General features: G+C 41.1%; 1 protein-coding gene across 1 annotated transcript; it reads right to left on the reverse strand.

Moving 5' to 3' along the window:
* Positions 1–1988: 1988 nt before the first annotated feature.
* On the reverse strand, positions 1989–16146 carry LOC129096515 (NLR family CARD domain-containing protein 3-like). Its single transcript, XM_054605318.1, is given in 13 exon segments — positions 1989–2612; positions 2615–2976; positions 3146–3192; positions 4769–4942; positions 5314–5487; positions 6964–7137; positions 10323–12126; positions 12289–12517; positions 12673–12751; positions 13247–13336; positions 14489–14617; positions 14706–14828; positions 16096–16146. Coding segments are annotated over 12 exon segments (3558 nt in total). The 5' UTR covers positions 14795–14828; positions 16096–16146; the 3' UTR covers positions 1989–2405.
* Positions 16147–19761: the final 3615 nt, after the last annotated feature.

Here is a 19761-nt window from a genome sequence, read left to right on the forward strand (position 1 = left end):
AAAGGGTCAGAGCAGACTCTATCTGCTGAGGAGACTGAGGTCCTTTGGAGTGCAGGGAGCACTCCTGAAGACCTTTTTCGACTCTGTGGTGGCATCAGCCATTTTTTATGCAGTGGTCTGCTGGAGCAGCAGCATCTCGACAGCTGACAGGAAGAGACTTAACAAACTTGTCAGGAAGGCCAGCAGTGTGCTGGGGTGTCCACTGGATATGGTGGAAGTAGTGGGAGACAGGAGGATGATGGCCAAGCTGTCATCCCTGATGAACAACACCTCCCCCCCCATGCAGGACACTCTGGCAGCTCTGTGCAGCTCCTTCACCACCGGCTGCTTCACCCCCGGTGGTGAAGGAGAGGTACCGCAGGTCCTTCCTTCCTGCTGCTGTCAGGCTGCACAACCAGCTCTGCTCCCAGTAGAGTAGAGTAGCAATACTAATACACTAATACACTGTGCAATACAATAGTTACAATAGTTTCTGTCTGTATATATAATATTTCAATTACTGTGGATTCTTTACTGTTTTTACTGTTTTTTTACTGCTCATTTGCTTATTTATAATACTTATTTTGATCTTGTTTTTTTACTATGTCTCTTGTTTGCACTATCCTATGCTGCTGTAATCCTGTAAATGTCCCCGCTGCCGGACTCATAAAGGATTATCTTATCTTATCTTATCTTATCTAAAATAAAAAGGAAATACAGATGGATCAATAGACAAACACAAGAAAGTGACAACAGTTTGATCAAAGAGGCCATATAAAGCTGGTCCCACTTATGTGTGCGCCGTATGTCATAAAGCATCATTTCCAAACCAAGTGTGACCCTGTAAGAGGTTAAACTATGTCAAAAATCCAGTCGTTGTGGAAGCATGCCTGACAGGAAAGTATGTTCATGTTTGTGATGATGATTGCAGAGATAAACAACAGTGCAATGTGCCAGATGAGAGGAGGGGAGAGTGGATTTGTCACACCTGCCATAATCATCTTAAAGATGGAGCCATGCCAACCCTCGCTGTAGCTAACAACTTGGAGCTCGCTGACATTCCACCGGAACTGTCTGATCTCAACATATTGGAGAGACATCTCATAGCTAAGTGCATAGCGTTTGCCAAAATGATTCCTCTTCCCAAAGGACGACAGAGAGCAGTACAGGGTAACGTGGTTTGTGTCCCGTCTGAGGAGCAGGAAACAGTTGAAGCATTACCCAGACTGAGAAGTGAGTCTCAAGTGATGAGAGTAAAACTGAAGAGACGGTTGTGTTACAGAGGTCATCAGCTGTTCCAGACTGTTACGTGCTCTAAACTTGTGCAGGCACTGCATGAACTGAAAAGCATTCATCCACAATATCAGGATATAACTATCAGAGATGAGGCTGAGTTATGTGACCCAACACTTCATGATGATGAGGGTGATGATGAGGATGCAACAATGGATGAGGTTTGTGTCTTGCATGTAAACTAATTCAATAAAGATACTTTGAAGAAAGAACAACATCAAAATGTCCCTTAATTTCTTTATTTGTCTTTTAATAATGCTCTTTACAAAAACACACACATATGAAGGGGAGCCAAAGAGGACGCTCATTGTATAATAGTATTTTTTTACTATTATTTCTTTTTTTAATCCAGCCAATATTTTTACTTTAATTAAGAGAATAACATGTATTTATTATTGGAGTATGCATTATTTATAATCCATCCAGTTAAATTTTAAATCTGAGAATAAATATTGATGAAATATTATTCAATTGAATTTTCTTTGTTTGATTTGACAGTCAGTTGGTGACTACATACATACATTGATACAACTGCTAGGCAATATATATGGCACTAAATCATAGCACAAGTAAGACATTTTGATGTTCAGGACCTCCGCAAGAGGAAATTCTCTCTAAATGGACCACACTGAATTTTAATTGAATACCCCTGCTCTAGATGCTGAGGACAGGGGCTTCAATGTTTCCTTTCCTATCTCCTTTAGCCTAGGACAATTTAGTTTGTTCTAATCAAAACAACTCTTTACACATTGTGATTATTTTCCCACAGATGATGAATTTGATCCAGAAAGACTCTTGTTTGACATTCGTAGGTTTTTCTTCACACAAACAAATGTTTCAAGACAACAAAGTTCAGTTTTATACACAAAGTAAAACATGTTTCACACCTTCTCTCAGACAACTGATCATTTCAGGTAATTACATGGACCTCGCTCAGCTCTTTCAGCCATCCATCTGCAACACCACAAGTCCCAGAGAGCTCTCAACCCCCCAGAGTCCAGACCAGCTCAGGTACCCCTCACCTGCTCAGACTGCATTTACAACCACTGAGAGATCAGGTTGGTACTAACTAACATCAGCTGTGTGTGATCCTGTACAGACTGAACTATCTGGTCAGCAGAGAGAAAGTTTCTCTACCAGGAGGAGACTCTCCCTCCTACAGAGAACACAGAGACACTGAGGAACCAGATGACCAGAAACCCAAACCCAAACCCAGGATAAAGAGGTTCAGTGAATGTGGTGTTGAAGGTGTGGAGGTGGATCAGTGTGTCAGAGGAGACTCTGTAGAAGGACAGAGAGCCAGCAGGACAGTCCACATACACTGCTACTCTACCAGAGGAGGAGGAGGAGGAGGAGGAGGAGATGGATGTGTTATTGTCTTATTGTGATAGACAAAGCAACCATTATCAGAGCAGAACAGACTCCAGGACTGATCATTCCTTCCAAACCAACAGTCATCACTGTCTCCTCTCCTTCTGATTCCTCTGTAACTCACTGATATATGAACGTCTCCTCTCCACTCGACCTCCCAGTAACAGCGACCAGTCAGACCAGTTCTACACAGCAGCTGAGGACAGTGGTCAAATCTGTCTGGATGATCAGGATATGACTGATCCTCCTCCACACATGTCACCTTCCTGTTGTTGTCAGACAGTTTGAGGTTTCTGTTCACTGTGTTTGTGTCGAGTGTGAGTTCACAGGAATCTGATGGAGAGAACAAGACACAATACAGCTGCAGTTATTAATCTATCATCTGTTCATCTGTTGACACTGTGATGATGACATCAGAGATGTGAATGAGTGATGTCACAGTTTGAAGATGGTTGAATGTGTGCTGCTTTGTTTTCATGAGTCAGATTCAAAGCACACTTACACTTCCTCAGACCTGGTCTGAACCATCGGACTCCAGCAGGCTCCACCCTGAAAGGAGGAGGGGGGTCAGAGCAGCATGGAAACATGGACATTACATCGTCTCATACACAGAGCTTTGTATTCATGTTCACATGGAGCACTTATTATTAATCACATGATATTCTTTTACTTCATGGAGCTTCTTCTGATTGGCCGATGACAACATTATGTTCACTTATTCATGATATCAGATCAAAATGATGATTCATCAGGAGTCTTTGTGTTTGTGTCACCTGATGAATGGAAGTCCAATATTCTCTCTCTTTTAGCTCTGTTTTTGGTCTCCACCACCTCCTGAGGGAAATATCTGTCTCTTTAGCTGCTAAATGCTCCACTATGTTCACCAGCTAGTCTCTAACTGAGTCTGTCTGCTGTTTGCTGCTGAGCAGGTAGTGTACAGAGGCTTCATCACAGCTTGTTGGATGAAAACAGCTGCTGGAAACACTGAGACTGAACCAAACAAAACAATGTGCTGCAGAAACCAAAACTAGGAGCTAAAAGAGGCTAAAAAGCTCTGTAGAGCTGCAGAGATGGAGACAATTATCTGTGGGTTCATCACCACCACACGACTCTTCACCATTACACAGAGTCAGCTGATCGGTTGTAAATAAAGAAATATTGATTGTTGGATGTTTTGGTCCTGACAAGCGACCTCTTGTGTTTGTGTTATAATGACTGTTGTCTCTCAGAAGTAAAGGAGAAAGTAGCCTGAAATCACTACAGCACCACAAAACCTCTGATGGAGGAGGTCGGGGTGGATGGTTGGATGTACAAAGTGTCTGACTTTGACACTGCTGTTCACATCCCGTCTCCTAGCAACAGTCAACACTGGTTTCTATTATCTGTAATCTGGAGGTTTAGAATATTACAGTTCAAGTCCGTCTGCAGCCACAGAGCACTGCCTGTGTCCCCCTATAACTTTGGTCCAGTCCTAAATAAACCTCTTTGGGCTCTGACACACCATGTCCACAATCAGCTGTTGGTTCTCCACTGAGCGTCTGTGGTCGACTGTCACCTGTAGTTTCAACAAGTCGACTCTTATCAACCAGGGAACTCGCTCTCAGTGCAAAACAAACCAAAACCAGGTGAAGCTGAACTCCTTTAAAACAGCAAAACATTCCTATTGTGATGATTTATCAAGACGGTTTAAACAGGTTGATTCTTTGTCTGTTTGTCTTTTCACAATAATGTCTGGACTAAAGGACAACACACACTGGTGGCAGATGAAGAGCATCAAATCATCCAACTATTGTTTGATATGAGCCCACAAACCTGCAGCGTGACGACGTTGAGGCATGTCAACCCACCATGATGGCCGTCAACGTGTCAGGATACACCACTGTCCTATTTTCTAATGTTGAAACAAGACAACGCTCCAGAAAAACAACAGTTTCATCACCTTCCCTCCCTGTTCTGGCTCATCCTGGCTACTGTTCCCTGACTACTTCTGTCTGTATTGATCGTCTGAAACAGTTTGATGAGTCTCTGGTAGTTTGAGGTCAGCTTGGTGTGTCAGGGTCATATTAACCAGCTCTACCTCCTCTATCAGACTGATTGTCTGTGGCTGCAGCAGGCCTCTTCATACCTGAGAGTTTCCAGTCTCCAGTGTGGATCCTCCAGTCCAGCAGACAGCAGCTTCACTCCTGAGTCTCCTGGATGATTGTAGCTCAGGTCCAGCTCTCTCAGATGGGAGGGGTTGGAGCTCAGAGCTGAGTCCAGAGAAGCACAGCCTTCCTCTGTGATCAGACAGCCTGACAGCCTGCAAACACACCAAACAACACACATGTCACATGATCTGAGGGAACTGTGAGGGCTGGAAGGTTTCTGCAGTACTGAGATACTGTCGGCTACTGTGGGGTTCCATTAACATTGGTACTGATTGGTTTCTAGTCACAACCAAACACCCACTAATGTCCATCAACAATCTGACAACATTACTGGTATCACTGGTTTTTGATATTTCAAATCATAACAGCAGAGTGAGAAGAAACAATCTATTATATGTTTATAGAAATATATTAAAATGTAATATGTGATTGAAATCACACAAGCAGTGATAATCTGATGAAGGTTACAAGTTTACCCATTAATGTAAATCAGGATTTAAGTGGACATTAATTGAATCCTGACCTGAGAGTTTCCAGTTTACAGTGTGGACTCTCCAGTCCAGCAGACAGCAGCTTCACTCCTGAATCCTGCAGGTCGTTGTTACTCAGGTCCAGCTCTCTCAGACTAGAGGACTGGGAGCTGAGGACTGAGGACAGAGCTTCACAGCTTCTCTCTGAGAGGTTACAGACACTCAGTCTGAAGAGACAACAATCAACAAGAAGAAAAATTAATATTTGTGTTAAAATGAAATCCTCTTTGATAATGAGTCTGTACTAAAGTAGAACCAGAAGGAACAAAGATCATTTCTTTAGTGAAAGTGGATAAAATACTTGCTGTTCTACACTAAACACGATACAATGTAGGTTCAGTGTATTCTACTGTACACAGGAAGTACTGTAGTATCACTATCAGGATGAGGGGTGGATATTTATATTTATATTATTATTAAGGAGAGGTACTGCAGGTCCTTCCTTCCTGCTGCTGTCAGGCTGCACAACCATCTCTGCTCCCAGTAGACCACACATACAAAAAGACTGACTATATAAATCTGTGTATTATAAAAATATGTGAAATCCACTGCAATACTAAAATGATTCTGTCTGTTTATATAATATTTTAGTTATTGTGGATTTTTTAAGTTTATTTTTTACTTATTTATTATTCTTTACTGTGTTATTACTTATTTACTTATTTATAATACTTGTTTTGATCTTGTTTTTTACTATGTATCTTGTTTGCACTATCCTCTCTGCTGCTGTAATCCTGCAAATGTCCCCGCTGCAGGGACTCATAAAGGATTATCTTATCTTATTTATTGTTGTTCATTAGCGTTTAAAACAAATTCAAGCGTTTCTGTTGTCTTCCCGACTCGTTTAAAAAAAAGAGAGAACAAGGAGTTGTGACCAGCAGAGGGGACGAGTGAGCTAATGAGAGAGAGAGAGAGAGAGAGAGAGAGAGAAATTAAACTTCATATACTGATTTCATGTCGGTTAGAAATAAACAACCATCAAACTCTCAGCAGATCGTCACTGTAGAGACAGACATTCAAGTTTTCAGTCTCTTTCCACCTCTGCATTTCTCCTTTCCATTCATTAATTATATCAAACATAACATCATAAAGGGGGCTAAAAACACAAATTAAACTTCATATACTGATTTCATGTCGGTTACGTTCTAAAGCAGAAATAAACAACCATCAAACTCTCAGCAGATCGTCACTGTAGAGACAGACATTCAAGTTTTCAGTCTCTTTCCACCTCTGCATTTCTCCTTTTCATTCATTAATTATATCAAACATAACATCATAAAGCATAAATAAGAGCAACAACAGGATGACCCTGTGATGTTTTATTGTGAATGTGAATTATGTTTCAAACTCCACCATCGTTTTTTAATCCGCTGTGGATCAAGTTTGTCTGTTCTACAAGGTTCTTAAGATGGGATGGAAAAACAAACAGGAATTCACAAAAAGGACTTTTGGACTCTAGTTTAGTCTCTGAGATTAGTTCCTCTGGTTCCATAGTTCTGGTTCATTTCCTGGTGAAAAAGAGGTTTATGAAATCCTGATGAACTAATTCAAAGATTCAGAAAGAGAGAGGCTGTTTACACTGCATGGAGCTGATAGTTTAGAGACACATTTACATCACTGAATACAAACTAACTTGATCTGACCTGAGAGTTTCCAGTTTACAGTGTGGACTCTCCAGTCCAGCAGACAGCAGCTTCACTCCTGAATCCTGCAGGTCGTTGTTACTCAGGTCCAGCTCTCTCAGACTAGAGGACTGGGAGCTGAGGACTGAGGACAGAGCTTCACAGCTTCTCTCTGAGAGGTTACAGACACTCAGTCTGAAGAGACATCAACAAGAAGAAAAAATGATATTTGTGTTAAAATGAAATCCTCTTTGATAATGAGTCTGTAAGAAGTAGAACAAAGATCATTTGTTCAGTGAAAGTGGATAAAATACTTGCTGTTCTACACTAAACACGATACAGTTTAGGTTCAGTATACTCTACTGTATACAGGAAGTACTGTAGTTTCACTATAGGGATTATGGGTGGATATTTATTGTTCAAGTTTTTCTGTTGTCTTCCTGACTCAGTTTAAAAAAAAGAGCTGAGAGAGACAAGGAAGGTTGTCTGACCAGCAGACAGTGGGACTCTCCATTCCAGCAGACAGAGCTTCACTCCTGAATCCTGCAGGTCGTTGTTACAAGGTCCAGCTCTCTCAGACTAGAGGACTGGGAGCTGAGGACTGAGGACAGAGCTTCACAGCTTCTCTCTGAGAGTTTACAGCCACTCAGTCTGAAGAGACAACAATCAACAAGAAGAAAAAAATAACATTTACTGTTTAAATGAAATCTGATAATCTGTTTTTTAAAGTATGTCAGAAAGAACAAAATCCTTTTGCTGTAATCCTGCAAATGTCACCCGACAACTTCAGGCTATCACTAAGGATTATCTTGAAACTGTTTAGTGTTTATTATTTAAAACAAATTCAAGCACTTCTAGTCAGATCATAGGACCTATTGTTCTTCAAATGTTTCTTATTATTATTTTGTGGCAACTGTGCTGCTGTCAGCCATGAAAAAGGAAGTTGTTGTAGACTCAGAAGGTACATAGTCTGAGTAATCTGGAAAAATCAAAAATATCTTGTGCATGATGCTGGTTCAGGTCTGAACAGATTCCAATGCAAAAAAACACATCAAAGCATAGCGACCTACTGACAAAAGGAAAGACAAGTTTATACTTTGATTTACTGCTCTAGCAGTGAACCAGGTCATTCAAATTTGGTAAACATAACATTAAACCTTGTTAAGATGCATCATCAGGATATTGTTAGTTTTCTCTGTGAACCCTGTTTTGTTTTTGTTTCATGAAAAAGGATTGATTTTTCTGTGGCTTGTTTTCATGCTCATAAACTTGGATCTTCTCACAAACATGTAATATTGATGTAAAAAAATATTTTGTATCACATGTGACTTTTTACCATTTGAAATTGCTCTGTTAGCGCCTACAAATTTTCCAATAAGTTTGCAAGTGCATTTGACTAGATGTTTCAAAACATTTGCTATGCACATGAAGAAATCATGTGGACTTAAAAAAAAAGAGAGCTGTTTACACTGCAAGGAGTAGTTTTAGAGACACATTTACATCATTGAAGACATCTCTGATTGAGAGAGAGAACAGGGACCCAAACAGAAACCGGAAGTCAGTGTGATTGATTTTTGTGTGCATTTTCATCACTTTTTCATCAAACTGACAACTTTTCTGGACATTTACAGGTGCTACACTTTAACGAGAGACTCATCAAGACAGGGAACTTTGAGTTAACAATCCATTCAAATTTGGTCAGGTCACAATCTCAAGACTTAGGACTGGGAGCTGAAAGACTAACAAAATAATGTTGTTTCAGTTCTCTCTGAGAGGTTACAGCTGGCTCAGTCTTTTCATTCTCAACAATCATGCAAGACATTACAAAATCATATCAGAGTAGACTCTAAAATGCTGAAGATTGAGGTCTTTGATGCAGGGAGTCTGTCTGAGGACCTCTCTCAAAGAACTCTGGTGGCAAAGCCATCTTCTATGGAGTGGTTGCTGGAGCAGCATGTTCAACAGCAAGACAGTCTTTCAGAAGAGACTTAACAAACTGGTTAAGAAGGCTTTCAGTTACTTGGGTGTCTGTACTAGATACAGTGGAAGTGGTGGGAGAAGGAGGATGATTTAAGCTGTCATCCCTATGGACAACATTATATTATACCCCATGCAGGACACTGCCAGCTCTGTTCAGCTTCCTTCTGCTTCAGGCTCCAACCAATGGTGTGTGAAGGAGAGACCCAGGTCAACTACAAAAAACTACTATATAAATCTGTGAAATTAAAAATATGTGAATACACTGTACAATACTAAAATTTTCATTCTGTTTATATAATATTTTAGTTATTTGGGATTTTTTACTTATTTATTATTCTTTATTTTATTACTAATTTACTGTGACAATACTTGTTTTGATCTTGTTTTTTACTATGTTTTGTTTGCAGTATCCTCTCTGCTGCTGTAATCCTGCAAATTTCCCCACTGTGGGACTCATAAAGGATTATCTTATCTTATCTTATTTTTGAACAGCATTTAAAACAAATTCAAGCTTTTCCAGCTTCACATTTTTAAACAAGAAAACATTGTGAGCAGCAAGGGGACTATAATGATCTTCTTCACAGAGAGAGAGAGAGAGAGAGAGAGAGAGACAAAGTTTGAAAAACACAAATTAAACTTCATTACTGAGAAGAGTCGTTTCCAGCTCTAAAGCAGAAATAAACAACCATCAAACTCTCAGCAGATGTCACTGTAGAGACAGACATTCAAAAATTTCTCTTTATTTTCACTGAAGAGACAGATCATTCATTTTTCAGTGGATAAAATTTGTTTTTCATTCTACTCTAAAGCATAAACAAGGATGAAATTGTGATGCATTTTGTGCTCTACAAATCCAGGATCGTTTTTAATCTGTAGTATTGTCTGTAAAGGTCAGGATGGGATGGAAAAACAAACATGAATTCACAAAAAAGTTTTGACTCTAGTTTAGTCTCTGAGATTATTTCCTGTTGTTCCATAGTTCTGTGTTAAATACAAATCTGAAATTTTTCTGATGAACTTCCTGATTCAAAGATTCAGAAAGAGAGAGGCTGTTTACACTGCATGGAGCTGATAGTTTAGAGACACATTTAAATCATTGAAGACAAACTAACTTGATCTGACCTGAGAGTTTCCAGTTTACAGTGTGGACTCTCCAGTCCAGCAGACAGCAGCTTCACTCCTGAATCCTGCAGGTTGTTGTTACTCAGGTCCAGCTCTCTCAGACTAGAGGACTGGGAGCTGAGGACTGAGGACAGAGCTTCACAGCTTCTCTCTGAGAGGTTACAGCACTCAGTCTGAAGAGACAACAAATGAGCAAAAAAAAACAATAAGTAGGGAATAAGAAAATTCCGGAGTGTATTAAAGTTTTGATATATGAATCTAACTCTCTCTGGACTTACAGAGCTTTGTTGGAGGCTTTGACCACTGGCAGCAGCCTCAGAAGAGCCTCCTCTGAAGCAGAGTATTTCTTCAGGTCAAACACGTCCAGATCTTTTTCTGATGACAGTAAGATGAAGACCAGAGCTGACCACTGAGCAGGAGACAGTTTATCTGTGGAGAGACGTCCTGAACTCAGGGACTGTTGGATCTCCTCCACTAGAGAACCATCATTCAGTTCATTCAGACAGTGGAACAGATTGATGCTTTTCTCTGCAGAGAGATCCTCGTCGATCTTCTTCTTGATGAACTGGACTGTTTCCTGATTGGTCTGTGAGCTACTTCCTGTCTGTGTCAGCAGACCTCGTAGGAGAGTCTGATTGGTCTGCAGTGAAAGACCCAGGAGGAAGCGGAGGAACAAGTCCAGGTGTCCATTTGGACTCTGTAAGGCCTTGTCCACAGCACTCTGGTAGAGATGTGTTAGTTTAGGTTTGTCTCTGAAGACTTTAGACCACCGGGAGGTTGTTTGTTCTTCTGACAGCAGATCAACACCAGAGTTGATGAAGGTCAGATGGACATGAAGAGCAGCCAGAAACTCCTGAACACTCAGATGGATGAAGCAGAACACCTTGTCCTGGTACAGTCCTCTCTCCTCTCTAAAGATCTGTGTGAACACTCCTGAGTACACTGAGGCTGCTCTGATATCGATGCCACACTCTGTCAGGTCGGATTCATAGAAGATCAGGTTTCCTTTCTGCAGCTGATCAAAAGCCAGTTTTCCCAGAGACTCAGTCATCTTCCTGCTCTCTGGACTCCAGTGTGGATCCGTCTCAGCTCCTCCATCATACTTGACGTTCTTCAGTTTGGACTGAACCACCAGGAAGTGGATGTACATCTCAGTCAGGGTCTTGGGCAGCTCTCCTCCCTCTCTGGTCTTCAACACATCCTCCAGAACTGTAGCAGTGATCCAGCAGAAGACTGGGATGTGGCACATGATGTGGAGGCTTCGTGAGGTCTTGATGTGGGAGATGATCCTGCTGGCCTGCTTCTTATCACTGAATCTCTTCCTGAAGTACTCCTCCTTCTGGGGGTCAGTGAACCCTCTGACCTCTGTCACCATGCCAACACACTCAGGAGGGATCTGATTGGCTGCTGCAGGTCGTGTGGTTATCCAGAGGCGAGCAGAGGGAAGCAGTTTCCCCCTGATGAGGTTTGTCAGCAGCACATCCACTGAGGTGGACTCTGTAACATCAGTCAGGATCTCATTGTTGTGGAAGTCCAGAGGAAGTCGACACTCATCCAGACCGTCAAAGATGAACACAACCGGGAACTCTTCAAACCTGCAGATTCCTGCTTCTTTGGTTTCAGAGAAGAAGTGATGAACAAGTTCCACCAAGCTGTACTTTTTCTCTTTCAGCACATTCAGCTCTCTGAAGGTGAATGGAAATGTGAACTGTATGTCCTGGTTGGCTTTGTCTTCAGCCCAGTCCAGAGTGAACTTCTGTGTTAAGACTGTTTTCCCAATGCCAGCCACTCCCTTTGTCATCACTGTTCTGATTGGTTCCTCTCTTCCAGGTGAGGCTTTAAAGATGTCTTCTTGTCTGATGGTTGTTTCTGGTCTGTCTGGTTTCCTGGATGCTGTTTCAATCTGTCTGACCTCATGTTCATCATTGACCTCTGCAGTCCCTCCCTCTGTGATGTAGAGCTCTGTGTAGATCTGGTTCAGAAGGGTTGGGTTTCCTGCTTTAGCGATCCCCTCAAACACACACTGGAACTTCTTCTTCAGGTTAGATTTGAGTTCACGCTGACAAACTGCAGCAAGAAGTCCTGAATGAACACACAACAAAGAAGATCAATGAGTCAAAGAATAGATTTCAACATGTCGTATCCTCAAAGAAGAGTATATGAATATATTTTGGTCCATCTCTTGAGACATTAGTAAAGGTCCCATTCATCCAGCATGTTAAATCTTTAGAGAAATCCTCTTACTGCTCTGCAGACAGTCAGCCAGCTCCTCCTGCTTCATTCTCCTCAGGAGGTGCAGTGTGATCTTCAGAAATGCCTCTCTGCTGCTCCTCCTCTGCTCTTCATCCTCACCGTCCAACACCTCCTCATCCACCCTCTGACTCTCTAAGCATTCTGGGTAATCTGAACTCACAACCTTCTGGATCTTCTTCAGCTCGTTCTTCACAAAAGTGAGGATGTTCTCCTCCAGCAGCTGGAACAGAATATTATATGAAGGACACAAACTAAAACCATGGAACCAAACATCAGATCCATGTTGGACAGACTGACAATCCACTGGTCTAAAAAGTGCAGCATGGAGATGATTGTGAACAGAATAGATGTAAAAGTAGTTGTACATGTACAGACCATAAATATGGAGTCCAGGTGTGTTTGATGCTGCTGGGCAGACTGACCTCTGGGAACCTGTGAGCTCTCCTGGTCCTCTCTGTGGAGGAATCATGAAGAATCAGCTCACATTGTGTCTGTCCACACAGAGACAAACACAAGGTAAAGGTCCATGAAGTGATATGTGGATGTGGATCAGATGACTCCCTGTACTGGTAAAGGTCTACTGGTCCTGCTGATCCCACTGAGAATCAACAGCTCCGTCTTTCAGCTCACTGTTTTCTTCAGCAGTCAGTTTGGTTTAGTCCCAACAGCTCTCACCAAGCCCTCCATGTAGCTCTCCCTCCCTCACTGTACACTGCTGAAGAGCCCTGGAGCAAGGCACCCAGAACCTCCAGCTGCTCCAGTGGAGCGTCTCAGTGTCAGACTGGTTGTACTGGGCAGCTCCCAGTGTGAATGTGTTTCAATGAAGAAGAGTGTTGGTGCTCAGAGAACTTCATCTGAGTCAGTAAAGGTTTAAAAACTGGAGATCTCACAACAGAGAGTCTGATAGAAACACATCATCACTTTGTTTTCCATCAGTTTAAATCCTCACCTCTGATCATCTTTGAAGGATAAAGGAGGATCCATAGACCAGTCACTCTTCATGGACACACAGCTGGGTTCAGGTTGTTCCAGCTTCCTCCTGATAGAAACAAGAGATAAATTCTGTGATTTAATATAACTACTGTTTATTCAACAATGACCTAAAACTCTAAAGGCCGTCCGTCATTAAACGGACTGGAGGCCTTTGGAGCGTCGCTGACCTCTACGGGTCACAGAGCAGAAGGAGCTCATGCTGCAGGATTTCCTCCAGGTGAGTCACCTGTTCAGGTGATGTTCAGCAGGTTCAGAGAGTCTGGTTGGTCTCCAGTGTGGCAGCAGAGCGTTCATCCTTCAGAACTAAATAAAAACGACCACGAGAAGAGGAAATACTGAAAATAATCACTGATCTGCTTCGTGTGTGTTGACATGAAAAGTGACTGCAGGGTCGGTGTCGTGTCTCTGTTCATCTTTTCTCTACATTCCTTTAGAAATACACCATCTAGAAGCTTGGTCTTTATATTAATGATTAAAAACACACGTACAGTATCCAGAGAGCTACCGTCTCCTGTGTGTGTCAATCATGAACTCATTTTATATTAAACTACAGATGTAATAATTTCCTAAATACTAAACTAAATATCCTGCTTCAATCCATATTTGTTGGCATTAAGCCTTTAAAAACAACATCTTCACTGTGGTCAATATCTTTGCTCTCTCACTTGCTGCTGCACACAAATGGGACTCTCACCTGTAAGAACATTGTGCAACCCTGTTGTTCAATGACAATGAATGAAATCCTAACCTGGTAACAGACAACAACTCAACAGTGAAAACAACATTTTCATATAGAAGTGGATATAGGTAAGCAGCTGGTGATGAGAATTCAGGTGTGGTGAAAGAGGAGCTCAAACAGGTTTTGACCGATATCATCCTTTATTTAACCGTTTTAATAAATTACATGTTGGTGTAGGTTTTGACTGGCATCCTGTCATCCATTCTTTAATAGCTGAATTTAGATTGAACAATGCTGATTTAATGCTTTGTGTCATATGTTAAAGGTGAACTAAATGGATCATTCTAAAAACAACAGCACACTGGACTGGATTTGTTTGAGGCCTAGAACACAGTTGGAACAAGTTCTCCTGTTCTGCCCCTCAGTGGCTTACAGGTAACATTAGATATTTAGTTAAGAGTCACTATCATCATCATCATCATCATCATCATTGTTTTCATCATCAGTTTAAATCCTCACCTTTGAACAACAGAGTGGCGTCCATCTTTGAAATTGAAATGAGTATCCATAGACCGGTCACTCTTCATGGACACACAGCTGGGTTCAGGTCCAGGTCCAGGTCCAGGACAGTCTGGTCTCTGATGGATCCTGATCCCATATTGATAAACAGAGTGAGTGAATGAAAGACTGTGTGACATGGAGAAGAGTGGTGGACAGTTAGAGATGGTCCTCTCACCTCTGACCTTTGGTCTGGCTGTCATGTTCCCCACACAGAGTGCTTTTAGAGGGAGGGACTCCCTCCTCTCTGTCCTCACACTGATTCATAGCAGAGTCCACACCTTCACACCAACACAACAACCTGCTGGGAGAGCTCACACATTATTTCTCTTCATCATGACAAACACACAGAGCTCATTCACTCAATACTAAATACACTCATGGGACAGTTTCCATGTTGAAGAGTCATATCTAAGAAATGACATTCACAATGCTCTTTAGTCTTTAGGCTTGTTTGAAGACTAGAGGAATACACTTCATGTGGCTTTTTATCTGCCTTTCTTTGGGGATGACGTCACTTTTCACTTCTATATGTATATACTGCTGGGTAGCTCCATCAATTTTCATACATCATATTATTAGTTGATTTGTATTTTTATATTACTGATATGGATCTGCAAACTAACAAGTGACTGAAGTTATTAAATAAATGTGGTGGAGTAAAAATTATAATATTAAGGTTCCTCTAAATGTGGTGGAGTAGAACTATAAAGTAGCAGAAAATGGAAATTATAAAGCTAAAATACAAGTACAACAAAAATGCACTTTAGTACAGAACTTGAGTGAATGTACTTAGTTACATTCCATCAGTGGATTTGTGGCAGTAAGAGATTGTTGTAAGGAAACAAAAAAGAGAACGGAAACATTCAAGTATAAAGATGTGACTCATTCCTGGTCTCTGCAAGGGACTTTTACATTAGATTACTTAAGAAGTACACAGTTAAAGTACTTTATATTATTGGTGCATGTCATCTATAAGGTCATACATACAAAAATAAAAAGGTTATAAACTACTTATGGAATAAAGGTGTTTTTTTATTCCACATCAAAGTTAGACAAAAAGGCTGAATCTTGGTCTCTGGAAGGGACTTTTACATTAGATAACTCAAGAAGTACACAGTTAAAGTACTTCATATTAGTTTTTATTGTATTCTAAATAGTACTTAGTCCAAATAATAGGCTCATAAATTACTGTTCTGTTCCTTCACCACAAATAACTAAACGAAGACTCACTGAGGAAATCCGGACCTGGAAGTATCCCTTTAAGGGATGTGCGAGACAGTGGACATTATATAACACTGAACATACTAAACTTTATTTAGACTCTATTTGTATTCAGTTGGTTTAATAAACACATGTAGTTGAGGAGGAGTTCAGAGGAGGATCAGAGAAGAAGAACAGAACACATCTCAGAAACTCTTCAGTCCTTATTTGATCTTTAGAAAGGAACCAAAGTGACTTTAGAGTTCAGTCTCAGCAGAAGAAGTTACATAAATACTAGTTATTAATAATACTAGTAGACCAAAGAGTCTTCAGGAGTCCCTCAGAGAAAAGAGTCTCTTACTAACCTTTAGATGAAGAGAAGAAGAAGCTGCGACATCACGAGCTCCAGAGTTAAACTAAAGTGAGAACAGGAAGTGAGAACAGGAAGTGAGAACAGGAAGGGAATCACAGTACTAATATTAATAATGACACAAAGTAATTGTAGTGGCTATCTTTGGTCTTCTTCATTTCTCCTATATTTCTGCACTTACTTTCTTTTATAACCACACGTGAAGGACGCACGTCACGTCACGTCACGGTAAAACAACCGTGTTGCTCCGCCGCCCTCATTTATTGAACAACAGAAAATTTGACAATAAAATACTTAACTTGCTGTCTCTTAGTCACATGACTACGGGAGGTGCGCTAGGCAACGACAAACCCATATCAATTCAATACAGGAGTTAATCAGCAAATATTTAGCATTTCCCAAAACTATATGCAAACATATTTCTCTAGGTACTTTAACAAATTCAAACAATATAAACAGTTATTCCTGAGAAATTGCGCTTACACACTTGTTTCTTTATTTGGTGAATTAGCTTCAACTTAGGGAGATCACTCCGGGTCCATGTAGTGGATTTAAGATAGATTAAGGAACCCTTTGATAACCCTCCTCAGCTTGACAGACCATGAACACAGTCCGCTTTACTGTATGCATGAAAGGGACTAAAGAAGGTGTTTTTCCTGTCACTTTATTCACTTTTTCTCTGCCAGCTCTCCGACCGTTTACTGCCGGTTCTCCATCATGAAGCCAGGTGCTCTGCTCCTCCTGCTGGCAGCTGAGCAGCCATTGAAAGGTTTTCAGTCTTTTAGAATACAACCTTAATTTTAAAGACATTTGATGGAGCAATTTCAAAGTATTAAATCCTCTTTGGACACATTACTGTATCACTGTTTGTGTTTAATGCCCCCGCATTGATGGCAGCTTTCTTTACTTCGGCCTTCAACCCAGATTTTTACTTGAATGATACACTTATATATTACTAATGGATTTAGATTCCCATTGTAACACACACGGAAAACATTTCATTTAAGCCAGAGGTGTGAATTAGGAAGGAACAGAACTAATTGATGTGTGATATTATTTTCCTTCACATTCCCTCTGTAGTTGCTGCCAGCCAGGTTGACCTCTATCGGCCTCAAATGTTTTCACTCATCTACATCAACTCGTGTCCCATCGCCTTTTATGGACAGCAACGCACAGTGCTGACAGTGAGTCAAATTAAACCATGTTACTGTTATTATTAACAGACAGACCGGTCAATGAGAGGTTTGACATCATTGAGATCTGTTATCTTTACCTAGAACACAACATCAGAATTGAATTTGTGATTATATTGTGGTTATACATCTGGGCCTGCCAAATTAAATAAAAATAGTAAAAGTACAACATTTGCCTGTAGTGGAGTATTACTATAAAGTAGCAAGAAGTACTCAAATACCAGTACCTCAAGATTGTAGTTAAAAACAGGAGCTCACATCTTCCTCCCTCATTAACCTCTCACAGTCGGTGGACTCCCAAGTGATTAATTACAATAGCTAAAATAGTTTTAGTCCGCATGTCAGCTGAACATAATAAAATGTAATTTCATGTAGCAAGAATAAAGTTTCAAAGAATGAAAGACGGATGAAAAATATTGGGTGCTTGGGTTTAAATGGAGAACTTACTGTGTTATTAAAACTCAACAAAAGTACCTGAGCTAATCAAAACAACAGTGTGACGATAAAAAAAGGGAGCGCTGCAGTTTAAATATTTTCACATTGTAGGGCTCAAGGTCATACACTATTGTTACTCATTATTTTTGTCCTCAGTTTGTTTATTTGCCTCTTTTTTGCCTATGTAATATAAGTATTACAGCTTACTTATGATTTAATATCTTTTCTTGTTTTTTTTTGGTTGTTTCAGTAAATGTTTGCATTTATTTTTCTCACTGTCATGTCTAATACGTGTTTGAGGGGCTGTTATCACATGCCTTGTGACACAGGTCACATGGCATGTAGAGTTTTAAATTAGAGCACCTGTCCTCATCACACTTCATACCCTTAAGAAGATCCGTGATTTATTAAAGGATTGAATGTTTTTCTGACTGCCAACTAATTCCGAGGATTTCTTCAAACGTTAGCTGGACAGTCGTGTTTAATTTGTACCAAAACAACCGTCTTTATCCCTGTGATCACTATCAAAGGTCATAGTTCTTTCCAGGGATTATAAAGAAATAACAGAGCCATAAAAAAGAGCATTAGCATATCATTAGAGCCTCAAAGAGTAAAACTCTCCAGTGTCTCCTATTTATGCACATTACTGATTTTGCTTCTTCCCCGGAGTTCTTGTGCTTTCTTGCCTCGCAGGTTCCCAGGAATCGGGGTTATATTTGGACTGTCATCGTGCCACCTACTGAGGCCCTGCTGACACCCACTACTACTACCACTATCATTATTAGTCACATTACTATTATTATTGCCTGTACTATTACGCTTATTGACTTGCTTGTACCCTGGAGTCTTTGTGCTTTCTCGCTTCGCAGGCTTCTATAAATCGTGGCTGTACCTGGACCGTGTCACCGAGTGTGGTGTGGACCCAAAAGCAGAACGACCAGGAGACAGATGAAGTTCTGGAGCTTTATTCAAAGCGGAGAACTCAACATACAGACAGGCAGGATATGACACAGAGGTAAACAGGCAGGGGATCAGGCAGACGGAAATCAGAGGAAGCGGAGGCTAAACTCGGGGCTGAGTCGTTGACCGGGGCACAGGCAAGGCAGGTAAGTCCAGACAGGCAGGCAGGGTCGGCAACGGGAAATCAGTCCGGGGAATAACGCTGGAAGGTCTGACATAATGCGGAGAACGATCTGGCAGTGAGTGTGTGTGAGACTGGTGTTTAAATACTGCAGGGTGTAGGTGCAGCAGAGTGAGCAGGTGAGAGTGATTGTGCTGATGAGGTGGGTGTGGCAGACAGGTGCACTGCATGAGGTTGATTAGGTGAGTGAGGGAAGAGTGTGGTGAGAGAGTGGGGGCTGGGGAGAGTGAGAGGGGTGACACACCCACCTCACAGACACACACACACAGAGATAAACAAACAAGGGAGCACAGGAGACACAAGGGCAAGGGAAAACACATGAAACACAAGGGCCGTTTCTCAATACCAAGTATGGTCAAGTATGGACTTGCAAACTTGGATAGTTCATACTTGGATAGTTCGACTGGGAGTACAAACTCCCGAGGACGGGAGGACGAGTACGGTCATTTTGCAATTGGAACAGCAGCGAACTTGATGACGTCACCAACGTCACCAACTCAGCTCGTCGGTCCCGCCTACTCCGGTTATCTTCAGTCATATATATTGACAATAAAACGAAATATGATATAAAACACAACCCTGCCTTTTTTCGTTTTCATTTAGACAATATAAAAATATTATGTATATGTATATATATATATATATATATATATATATATGTATATGTTTTGTGTTACATCTGCAACCACAACCACAGAGACACCGGAACCAGCGGCACATCTGGAGGAGCCTTGCCGAGATCAGGCTGCTGTCAGCGGGCTACATGAGCACCACCGCCCGGTCTCCTCTCTGGTCCCTCATATCTTCGACAAACGTCGGCGCTTTTTCAAACAGGCTCTATCTTGATAAATCGACCGCATATTTTAAGTCTTAACAACTACATTCTCGCTTA

Source organism: Anoplopoma fimbria, chromosome 9 (assembly GCF_027596085.1).
Source record: "Anoplopoma fimbria isolate UVic2021 breed Golden Eagle Sablefish chromosome 9, Afim_UVic_2022, whole genome shotgun sequence".
In the NCBI taxonomy this organism is placed as follows: Eukaryota; Metazoa; Chordata; class Actinopteri; order Perciformes; family Anoplopomatidae; genus Anoplopoma; species Anoplopoma fimbria.